The following is an 11,519-nucleotide window of genomic DNA, read 5'->3' as shown; positions in this document are numbered from 1 at the left end:
CCGGGCAGGCGGGAATCGAACTCATGCAGAAGTGGCTTTAGCTTCTTAGTGCTGTGCTTTAACCCGCTGCGCCACCAGGGAGGGCCAGAAAATAAACTATTTTTTAAAAAGATTTACTTATGCTTACAGAACTGGATTACAGGCCAGAAGTGTGGTGGGTGAGAAGATTCACCAGAGATAGAGTGGGGAGCAGAACAGGCTGACTAATGAAGTACACTGCTGAGGGAACCAGTGGGCAGGTCAAGAGAGGTCTGCCAAGCTATGTGAGTCAGCTCCCTTTTGGGGGATCGAACTTGTGCTGCAGTAGCTTTGGAGAGCTTCATAATGTGGTGCTTTAATCCGTTGCGCCACCAGGGAGAGCCCAAAAAGAAATTATTTTTAATAAGTGTGGAGAAATACAAAAGAACACATCAGAGTCCACCCAAGTAATGACATGCTCGTGGGATAGAATCTGTCTTCTTTGAGCCCTGTCCATTAGCTAGGGATATCAGTGTTCTCTGGACTGACAAGTGATTATCACCAGCAAGCACCAAGGGGAACCTCATCCCTCCACTGGCAAGGTTATTCTAATGTCTTTCCAAAAGCGGTACAGAGGCTGGAGGAGGCAGCTGTGGGGGACAGTGTGTGACTGCCCACTGTGCCTAGCAGTCAGCTCCCCAAGGAGAAAGTCTGAGAAAGCCAGCAGCACCCCAGAGAGCCCTCCCTCTCTCCCTGGCTCCTGTTCTTTCCAGCCAGTTGACTCAACTCAGAATCCGGTGCGTGACAAGGTGGCTTCAATTTTTTCCTGCTTTTCCCTGTGGCTCTGTCACCTAGCCAAGTCAGAGAAGAAAGCAAATCTGGTGCAGAAAGATGAAGGGGACTGGGAGAGGGTGTCTTTTTCTTCTCCTGTATCAAAGAATGGACAACTTCTCCCTTCTTACGCACTACCTGCAAACAGAAGTTTCTTTTCTTTTTTTCAGCCTCTGTGACGACATGTTTTCTTTTTGTTTTTTAAGCATGACACGCTATTCTCTGGGTATAAACTCTTGAGGGCAGGCAGTGCATCATATACATCTTCATGTCTCTAGCACCTGGCACAAAATAAATGGGCAATAGCTGTTAATTAGTGAGTGAGTAGAGTAGAAAGAGATATTAATGCTAAGCCTGGCTTTTACAGTGGCTAAAAGTGACCTTGGGAAAGTCTGACTGTGTGAAGTCCAAGTTGAATCATATATTCTGGCTAATAAAGAGTTATAGAAGGTATTTAGAGGCTCCTGGTGTTAAAAGAATCAGAAGAATATACAGTTAACACCAAAGTTATGGTGGATATATTTTGCCCTCTGAGAAATCACAAAGGAAAGGTTAGGATTTTCAGGAGCTTGCGGTTATCATCTAGATGAAGCAGAACTTCCAGCAATGATGGAAAAGTTTTCAAATTGTATTCTCCAACACGATACCTGCTACTCACAAGTGACTCTTGAGCATGTGAAACATGGCTAGGGTGACTGACCGACTAAATTAAAAATTGTATTTAATTTTAGTTAATTTAAATGTAAATAGCCACAGCTGCCCTCAGCTACAGTTAGAGCTGCGGAGGGTGAGCCCCATGAAAGCAGCGATTTTTTTCTCTTCTGTTCACTAGTAGACAGTAGCGCCTAGAACGGGGCCTGGCACATGGACACCTCTCACCACTACTTCCAGCCAGAGGAAGGCGGCTCCTGCAGGCTGGAGGCCCAGGCACAGGGCAGGCCAGCTGGTCTAGGGTTTCTGAATCTTGGAGCTGGACAAGGAAGACAATGAACAGCCACCCTGGTGGTTCTTAACTCTGGTTGGATGTCCAAGCAGGCTGGAGACGGTGTTGAAGTACAAAGTCCCGGCTCCACAGCAATGGCCTGAATCAGTCCCAGAGGTGGGGTCTGGGGGTGGGTAGGAAGAGCCCACTGGGCGTTTCCCCAGGGGAGGGCCTAGAGAGACCATACCATTCCTTTCCTGGGGGGTTTAAATGGAGACAAGTCTTGTTGCCTGAACAAAACCTCCTGGAAACAGAGAGGTGTCCATTATGACCTTTAGACATTGGTTGATAACTGCAGGATGAAGAAGATCTGCCAGGCCTGGCGAGGCCAGGCGGGACAGTGGCACCGGACACCACACGGGCGGAGCACAGCTGCTGGCAAGCCCAGCCAAGAGCAAGCCGGTGGTGTTATCAGAGAGAGGGAATTGAGCTGGAAAGGGCCGCTAGCTATCTCCTCCAAACCCCTCATTCTCAGATGAGAAAACTGAGGCTCAGAGTGTGAGTGACTTGTTAGAGGTCACCCAGCTAACAAGTGACAAGCCAGGACTAGAAACCCAGATGGCTACACACTTATTCAGGGCCCTTTCCACATCAAGCATTAGCAAAATAACGTGCATCCTACTATTTTGAACTCTAGATGCAGGGTTGAGATGTAGATTAGCAGCCTCGGAGGTGCTTAATGTTCAAGTCACAGAGAAACCTAACAGAAAAGCTCACTGCTTAGTAAGAAGGAGCACATCGTGTGTGAGCTCGTGGGAAGTGCACGGGAAACTGGACCTGAACAGGATGGTGTAGGAGGACAAGAGATTCCGGTCTCTCACCCCCTTTTCTAACAAAAGTGTGTTTCCCCAGAAAGATATTTGAAAATCATAGGATGAGGGAATTTCATTTCACTCAAGACGGGAGCTTTAGCAAAATGCGATGAAAGATGGAGAGGAAAGTGATCTGAGATGTCTCTGCTTCTTAGCACTGAGAAATGGCAGCATCAACAGATGACAAAGGAAAATACCAACTGGGGAAATAGCAGAGGCTGAGAAGACAAGTGGGGGCTATTTTTCTCTGGGCCTGAGCCAGACCTGTCAGCATCAAGCCAGCCGGGACCCAGGCTGGAAGGAAACGTGCCTTGGGCGGAAGAGGAGTTAGGCTGGCAGCACCCTAGGGCAGCACCATGGCCTCTACCTGCTGGGGCCTCTGAGGGCTTGGCAGGAGATGCCCCTCCGGCTACCTCTCCACTGAGGCAGAAGCCACTGGAAATTAGCAATAAAGCGACTGCTTCCACAGAAATAGAAGTCCGTGCGTGCCTGATCTAGGTTGATGTAGAGGAATTTATTTCTGGGGTGCCGCTCCCTTGAGGAGGAAACTCAAGTCCAGCTTTGAGAGAGTTTCCAGAAGCTTAAGTTACTCTGTGTCAGTCATCATGGTAAGGAGGTTATCTGAGGTCCCCATGTCGCACCCAACAAGGACATGTGTCCTGTCTCCTCTCTTCATCTTCCTCCCGGGCACCATGCAGAGTCAGCCTCGCTCACGTGGCTGCTAGGTCCAGCAGCCCGGGCAGTGGACACAGCACCCTGAGGTCTTGGGTCCTGCCCAGGAGGAACCTGGTTAGAGGGAACCGCGTCCTGGCGCGTAACTGCGTGGGCGGAGAGTCAGAGGACAGTTTGACGGGGATTTAGTTTGGCCACCCGACGCCTTCTCACCCTCAACGAAGTTTCCCTCTCCCTCAGCTTTTTGCTATTTTCGCCTTCGGGTCCTGCGGCTCCTACAGCGGGGAGACAGGAGCAATGGTCCGCTGCAACAACGAAGCCAAGGATGTGAGCTCCATCATTGTTTTGTTCGGCTATCCCTTCAGGTGAGCGGGAGTTGGTCTGCACCCCACCCGCCTTCCCACGCCCCCCACCCTGGGCAACCTCTCACAGGACTGGCAGGGCCTGCTTGGTCTCTCTCTCTTCCAGTCACCTGAAGACCAGGTGGTGTGTGTGTTGCTCCAGAACTGCAAGGCGGGGTCTGTTCTGCCCTTTAGGAATCTGGGATGCAGCCCCTCCCCACCCCACCCCCACCAGAGAACAGCAGGAGAGAAACTCAGCTAGTCATTCTGTTGATAGCGGCTCCTAGAGAGGGAGGGGGGGGGATGAGGAGGAGTCTGGGCAGGTTGGGCAGATGTCTCTGACCCTCAGCAGACTCCTCCCCACCCTGGAGTAAGGAAGATTGTTGTCACTGAGGTCCCTGTGGTCAGATGTGGAGTGCTCACCTGGTATCACCTGAATGTAAGGAGGCTCACCTGACCAGGAGGAAGAAGAGAGATTTAGGAGCTTGGGGAGGAGTTATCCAAGTGTTCAGGGAATGGAGATTATGCTCACTTGCCAGAACTTCCTAGTACCAGCAGCTAAATTTGCTTTTCTCTCTTCATTTTGCTCAGTATGGCCTCACCAGGGTTCCAACTTTGACTTGGTCACTGTGGGGCTGTGTTTTCTGGGGACGAATAAAGCCCACCTGCTGGTTTGGCTGCCAGGCATATATGGATAGTGTGTTCAGAGTGGCTGTGACCTAAGGGGCCTGAGACAGACACCGTCAGTATCTCTGAGCAGGGTGGATGAAGGTGGGGTCGTGTTTGAATGGGACATACGTGTGACCAGAATTCCAGGGAAGTTCTTATCTTAACTGTGGGGTTCTCTCCAGATACAATTCGCACCCTGCAACATGCCCCCTTTTTGTCTCTGGAAGAGCCCCAGAGTGAGAACTAACACAAGACCACTTCCGGGCCAGGGGCAGCCCCCAGGGAGAGGATGCCCCAGCTCGACATGACCTCCCCTGCCGCCTGCAGGTTGAACCGGGTCCAATATGAGATGCCCCTCTGTGACGACGACTCCACCTCCAAATCCATGCACCTCATGGGGGACTTCTCTGCCCCCGCGGAGTTTTTTGTGACCCTGGGCATCTTTTCCTTCTTCTACACCATGGCTGCACTCGTCCTCTACCTCCGCTTTCACGTGCTCTACACAGAGAACAAGCGCTTCCCGCTGGTGGTGAGTGGGCCCAGGAGAGGGCCGGTGGGGTGGCTGGGGCCCTCCTGGATCCCTGACAGCCGCATGTGGGACCTCCAGAATCTCTGCCGCCTCTTAGCTGCCAGTCCCTCAGGCACTGTAGCTGCCATGGTTCCCTGGGCCAGCCGAAGGCCCAGGTCTCAGGGCCCTGCCTCGCTAGCCCCCTCACCTGTCCTGCTCTCAGAGACACATGGCAGGGTCGGGAAGCAGGCTCTGCCGTCAGGCTGCAGCACTGCTCCTTACTAGCTGCGTGCTCTCGGACAAGTAGCTTATCCTCTGGGACCCTGTTTTCTCAGCTATAAAATAGGGATCAAACAATACCCATTTCTTAGTACTTTAGGAGAAAAAAATGAAAGGGCCTGTAAGCTGTCTGGAACAGATATGCCCCCGTGAGTGTTAGCTCTTGTTGATATGCTTCCCCTTTACTCTTCCCCTACCCCAGGCGTGCAAGGGTAACATTGTCTAACAGTCTGCCCTCACTCCCTTGCCACGTGGAGCTGAGCAGTGATGAGCGATGGAAAGGCTGGGGCTGCGGGCGAGAGTTGGGAGTTTAAGTGTCACTGGGTTTGAGGTACGCTGACCTGCAGATGTCGGTATACGCGGTCACCTGCCCTTAGTTCAAAAGGCACGAGCAGGCGTAGCCAGGGGGCAGGATCCCTGAGGGGGCAGTGCGCAGAATCCGCAGGGGGAGCTAGACGACCTGAGGCCTAAGTGTGGGGCAGGGGGGGGCGAAGCAGCTCTCCTGGGGGACCCCAGAATCACAGTGCACGGCAGGGGGGAGAAATGAGGAATGCTGGGACCCTCGCTGAGAGTATTCCTTTTCCCTCTGCTCCTCCCAGGACTTCTGTGTGACAGTCTCCTTCACCTTCTTCTGGCTGGTAGCTGCAGCTGCCTGGGGCAAGGGCCTCAGCGACGTCAAGGGGGCCACGCGGCCATCCAGCCTGACTGCAGCCATGCCCGTGTGCCATGGAGAGGAAGCCGTGTGCAGTGCCGGGGCCACGCCCTCCATGGGGCTGGCCAACATCTCTGTGGTGAGGCCTGTGTTTCCCCGGGGGGCCTGGGGGAGGCCGCGCCATCCTGGCTGCCCAGTCCTGTCCCGATTAGCAGTTTCTGAGAGGAAAGAGCGGGTACCCCCATAGCTGGTATTCCCAGCACCTGCAGCTGGTGCTCCCCTGTACCTAAGGCTGGCTGCTTGCCCCACAGATGACTCTGAGAAAGCATTTTGGGTGGGGGGAGCCCAAGAAACACTCAGCCTCCTGGTCCTCCCTCCTCCTGTGAGCTTCCTTCCTGTCCCACTCACGTCTCCCCTTTTCCAGGCTGGGTTCTCTGTGGCTGCCTCCCACTCCTCCTGCCACACATGGGCCTGGGAGCAGAGGGCGGTGGCTGGCATCAGAGACGGGAGGCCACCCTGAGTGAGTGAGAAGGGGTTCGCTGTCACTCGGGACTCCAGACTGAAAAGGGGGTATGGGCCAGTGGTGGGCCCAGTGTGCACATGTTTGTCCGCAACAACTGTCAGAACATCACAGATAGTTGGTAAGCAGCAGAAGCTCAGCTTGTCAGATGCTCCCAGCCACCTCATCTCCACCCTCAAGATGGCCTGGGCCCCGCCCCCCCCACCAAGGCCCAGCAATTGAAGGGTTTAAGGGCCAGTACACCAGGGAGCCTCCCACACCTTACTGAAAACCTACTAACAGATTCTCCCCGCCCCCTCAACACTTTATTGTAAAAATGTTCACACATAAATTTGAAAGAATTTTACAAGGAACACTGACACCCTATCACCTGAACTATACCATTAAATCTTACTCTATTTGCTTTATCACATCTCTATCTGCCTCTCTCCATCCATCAATCCATTTTTTTTAATGCATTCCACAGCGAATTGCAGACCCTCTAAATACTTATAATGTGTTTCATATTTGGAAGACATGTTCAAGGATAGCCCTGCCTGGGTCCCGGGCTCTAGGGAAAGAGCACCTTGGACAGCTCTGGCCACACCCACCCTGCGGAAGGCAGGCGGGCTGCACTGTATTGTGGGAAGTGCTACTGGAGTCTAGCGGCACTTCTGCTCCCAGCCCTGCTTTACACAGGGCTCTGTTCCAGGGACCAGATTCCTCCAGCAACCAAGCCACAACAGGGGTGCATGCTGTGGACAAAATGAGACACCTTCACCAGGGGTCCCTTCTTGGCTGATGGCTCTGAACCCCACCTCCACCTCCAGTTCTAATCTCCTGGCCTCTTCCCACCAGGCACTCACCCACTCTGCTCCCAACACGCCCCTTTACTATTCTCACAAACTGCCCTGATGTCTTTGCAGCTCTTCGGCTTTATCAACTTCTTCCTGTGGGCCGGGAACTGTTGGTTTGTGTTCAAGGAGACCCCATGGCATGGGCAGGGCCAGGACCAGGGCCAGGGGCCCAGCCAGGAGAGCGCAGCTGAGCAGGGAGCTGTGGAGAAGCAGTGAGCAGCCCCCTGGCCACTCCCGAACTGGACAGCGCCTCTTCAACCACCTCGGCTTCCAGGACCTCCCTCTTCCACCTCCAGCTTCCCTCCCTCCTGTCCTGGGCTTTGAGCTTTGCCATGCGGATGGGTGGGCAGGCACCAACTGTCGGAAACCTCCCTGTGATTTCCTTGCCCTCCTTTTGCTGAAGCCCTAGATGGCAGGAGCCCGGTACTTCCTGTCTATTCCCTGGACCTGGGCATCTTGTGGTCTTCGTCATACTCTCACAGCCTCTGAGAGCCAACCGCTGCATAAAGTACAGGTTGGGGGCAGACCAGACTCTGCAGACTATTCCCAGTATCCACTTCTATAAACCTGTCTAGCTGCAATAAAGTGGGGTGGGCAAATGGGCCAGCAGCCTTTGCCCCAGTTCTTTGCACGGAGGCCCCCCCAGTGGTGTGATGGTTCTTTCGCTGCTGTCACCTATCCCCTGCGTCTGCACTGTCTCCAATCAGCCTCAGCTCTGAGTGCTTCCCACTCGCCCTGTGGCATCTCTGCCCACAGAGCCCCCCATAAAGGAAGCTGGGAAACCAACTAGCCTAGAAAGCTCTAGAGGGTCCTAACCAGGAGGACGCAGATGAACTGTAACTGAGTTGCAACTCCAAGAAACTGAAGCCAGGGAATTTTCTGGATAATCAGTTTCTTCTATTCACTCAATCCTCCCAGCACTCCAGGCCCCTGAGGGCACTTTCTAGACCCTCTAAATCTGCACTTGCCCTAGGAACCCCTTGCCTTCCTCCCTGGCCACCTTCTTGGGCTTGATGTTACATTTGGGACACGAGATGAGAGGTCAGGTGGCATCTCCATGTCAGATGTCCTGCTCCCTGCCCCAGCCTCTGAGCTTTGAGCCCGAGGCACTTCAGAGCCTCTGTGAAGTCTGCCTAGGCCTTCCTTCCATTCCCACGGGGCCAGGAAGGGGCTGTGGAAGGGCTCAAAGGACCATCCCAAGGTCCAGCTGCCCTGAGCCCCAGGACATGGATGGGTGGGTCATCTTCCTCACTCTGCGCTCACTTCCTCTCTCTGGCTCCTTCCACTGTCCTTCCCTGGCCCTTCTTTCAAACTTCCCCCTTTCACCTTTCAGAAAGGGCAAGCCCTTCCCCTTTGCCCTTCGTCTTGGGGCGCTATCCCCTCCCCAGTCCAGGGCAGGCCGATGCTTTTGGTGCTTCTTCACTTCGGGACCCAGTTCCATATTTGTCTTTGGTGTGTCTTCTCTTCTGACACTCCCTCACTCCGTCTCTGTACCCCAGAGCCTAAGAGTCTGGGCTAAGGGCCATTTGCCTCCTGCTTAGCTCAGAACACTTCACTCTGTCCTGGCCATAGAGTTGTCCAGGGAAGGACAAAGAAGGAAGAATCCAGCCATTTCCCTATCCAGTGCCAATCTGCTTATCATCCCCAAAGTGAATGTGCCCTGTGCCAGTCCCTCCTCAGGAGTAGGTCAATCCCTCTAACTCCTGACCTACCTAGTGCTGTCCACAGCAATGTGCGTGTTACTGGGGCACCCAGGAGTCAGGACCTATGACTTCAGGCCAATCAGTTCTTTTTTTGGGTCAGAATTTACCCATTTGACAGGGGGGGAGTATGAGATTTACTTTCCCAAATGTTCCAGAGTCCTTCGAATTAGGTTTGTTTGTTGTTTTTCTCTCTTTTTTAAGTTTTTGGGGAAGGGATATGGGGAGGGAAGAGAGATGGGGAATGACAGTATAGCTAAGTTTGGAACTCTCTGTCCTGAACTATCCCATGTTATTCAAGGACAAGGGAGCACAGATTTGCCTATAGCTCTGAAGACACAAAGAACAAAGGGGTGACCTTCATTTTCCTTCAGGCTGGCCCCCATAAAGTTATCTGCGAGCAGCTTCTACTAGAACTTTGGATTCTATGTATGAATTTGTAATTTTTTTGAAACATGATGGATAAAGTGTTCTTACTTTGGGGTAGAAGTTAGCGACTGGCTCTTCAGCTAGGGGAGGGAGGGAGAAAGCAGGCAGTAACACACTCCTGCCAAGGACTCCTAACTCTTCCTAGAGCAGAGAGGGCTCCATTCTTTTCCTGAGGAGGTGGGCTTGTTCTCAGCCAGAAGAGGCTTGATTCAGACTATGGCCTTTCGTTAAGGCCACCCTAAGAGGAAAGGCCATTTGACCTCATTACCTCCAAAGGGCTTTCCTGGGCCAAGTGCCCTGGGCAGGGTTGTCCCCAGAGGACAGACTCATGTCCCCTCCAACCAAGGCTGGCATCACAGCTTTGCCTAGTGGGGCCCAAGGTAAGAGAAGGTATCAGGTTTCTCCAGCTGCTGCAGGAAGCCAACAGGCAGGGCACTTGCCCTTTGCCCAAGTAAACCGCCCCTGCCAAAGTGCCCACCTAGGACCTTCCTGAACATGAGTTCCTCCACCATCGTGGTCACAGATCTCTTACCTCCAGGATTGCAGGTCAGGGGTTGGGGGAGAATGTTGCATGTTGTTTTCTGGTGCTTGTTATTACAAATTTGAATAAACAGTGCTTTGAGCATTTGCCATGAAGGAGCCAAGACTGGAACCTTTCTGGGTATATATATTTTTTCTCCTCCTGCCTTTGCTTTAAGTTCTTGGATAAATGTCAACATTTCCAGGACCTCATCCCACTCTTCTCTACACTGCACCCCAGTCTGCAATAAGAGTCTGCAGGCCAAGGAGCTGCTCCTGGCAGGCCCCAGTTGGGTAGCAATTCCTCTTTTGGTGGTACCAATTAGTCCAAAGTTACTGAGACTCAGCAAATTTGGAGCAAACTCAAAAGGCAAGAGTTAATGGCTCCCACAATGCTGTTTCCATTTGCTCTCCTCCCATCTGTGACCCAGACACACTTCCTGGCAGGAGCCGAGAGACATGTGCTTTGCCCTCTCAACTGTAAGGTTCTTGCTGAACAAACTTGCACCTCTGTCTCCCGTCTGACAGTGACATGCTACATTTACACTCCCTAGAAAAATATACTTGGGTCCAACATTACATTCAATTTTGCTAGGTTCCTGGGCTCCCCGGGGACCATTGGTGGTTCTCAGGTTAAAAACCTCTGCCCTCAGAGATTATCCTTGAAGAAATAAAACCTTCCCTCGGTGGAAATGAAAAGAAACTGAGGTCTTGAAGTCATAGACTTTGACTTATCAGCCTCCAATTCGGTTTCCCCTTAGAAAAATGATCTCTTTTATGATGTGATGGGGGTGGGGTGGGGACAGGCTTTTGTCTCTTGATTGTGTGAGGATGGGAAGAAATATCAGCTGAGATGGGTGATTGAGGTATTTCCCAGGCCTTAGTAAGGAAAATGACAGATCTGATGAGAAAGCTCCTTATGCAGAAGCTCCAGTAGCAGCGCTTTCAGCAGAGAAAATATTCATTAGAAAAAGAAGCCAAAGTGATGGATGGAGTCAGGGTCCCGCCAGGGTTTAGGTAGAGGCGGTACAGGGTATCGATCGCAGTTCTTATGTGTGAGTGGGGGGGGAGGAGCGGGGTGGGGGAGAGGTTGGGGAGGGGTTGGTTAAGACGCATCAGCAGAAATGCTGCAAATACCAGCAGCCTCAGGGCCACCCCAGTTCCGGGGCTGGCGCTGGCTCAGAGACAGCTTCTGTCATCCTGACAGGTGATCTTGGTCAGCTCAGCCAGGTCCTCCCCAACCCAGGCAGCGCTGCTCTAACTCTGCTCTGCATCAGGGCAGCATGGGTTTCCCACAGAAGAGACACAACACGGAGCGGAGAACCCTCCCCCAATCCAAACCCTGTGTCCTTCAGCACATCCTGCAGACTCCCTCCCCTTGCCCTTCTGATTCACAGCACCCACCTCCCTGCACCTACCCTATTCGATCTACAGGGGAGCAGAGTCGCTTCGTGGCCGCCAGCCCAGGAAGGGGCGCCAGCCAGCTGGCGCAGGCACAGCTATAGAGGGACGTCTTGGGCAGAGAGGTTTGGGGTTGGGCTGTGCGTGTAATGAGCTTGGGAGAGTGAGCGGCAGCACAACGAATGTGTGCACAAGGGTTAGGAGGGGAGGTCGTGGGGCTTTGGGGTCTTTCCCCCCCGCAATTGTGCATTTCGGAGGTGCTCTCGCAGCAAACTCGGTAGGCAGTAGGATTCCCTGTAAGACTACATTTCCCAGTAGCCTTAGCAGGAGGGAGGGTGAGGGGAAGGCAGCCTGCGTTGCGCTTGCGCGAAGAGTGAGTCGGAAAGGAGGGTAGGGAGGGGGAGGCGTGC

General features: G+C 53.1%; 1 protein-coding gene across 1 annotated transcript in view; it reads left to right on the top strand.

Annotated features, from left to right (window-relative positions):
* The window catches only part of SYPL2 (synaptophysin-like 2), a 13,025-nt gene extending 4,652 nt beyond the window's left edge, over positions 1-8,373 (top strand). The window contains exons 3-6 of the mRNA XM_004689696.2: positions 3,496-3,620; positions 4,593-4,794; positions 5,652-5,843; positions 7,130-8,373. Of these exons, the coding sequence (XP_004689753.1) occupies positions 3,496-3,620; positions 4,593-4,794; positions 5,652-5,843; positions 7,130-7,276 (666 nt within the window). The 3' untranslated portion in view covers positions 7,277-8,373. The remainder of the gene's footprint in view (positions 1-3,495; positions 3,621-4,592; positions 4,795-5,651; positions 5,844-7,129) is intronic.
* Positions 8,374-11,519: the final 3,146 nt, after the last annotated feature.

The sequence above is a fragment of the Condylura cristata genome, unplaced genomic scaffold (genome assembly GCF_000260355.1).
Source record: "Condylura cristata isolate star-nosed mole 26May11 unplaced genomic scaffold, ConCri1.0 scaffold00026, whole genome shotgun sequence".
NCBI classification, from domain to species: Eukaryota; Metazoa; Chordata; class Mammalia; order Eulipotyphla; family Talpidae; genus Condylura; species Condylura cristata.
This window is presented reverse-complemented; position numbering and strand designations above follow the sequence as displayed.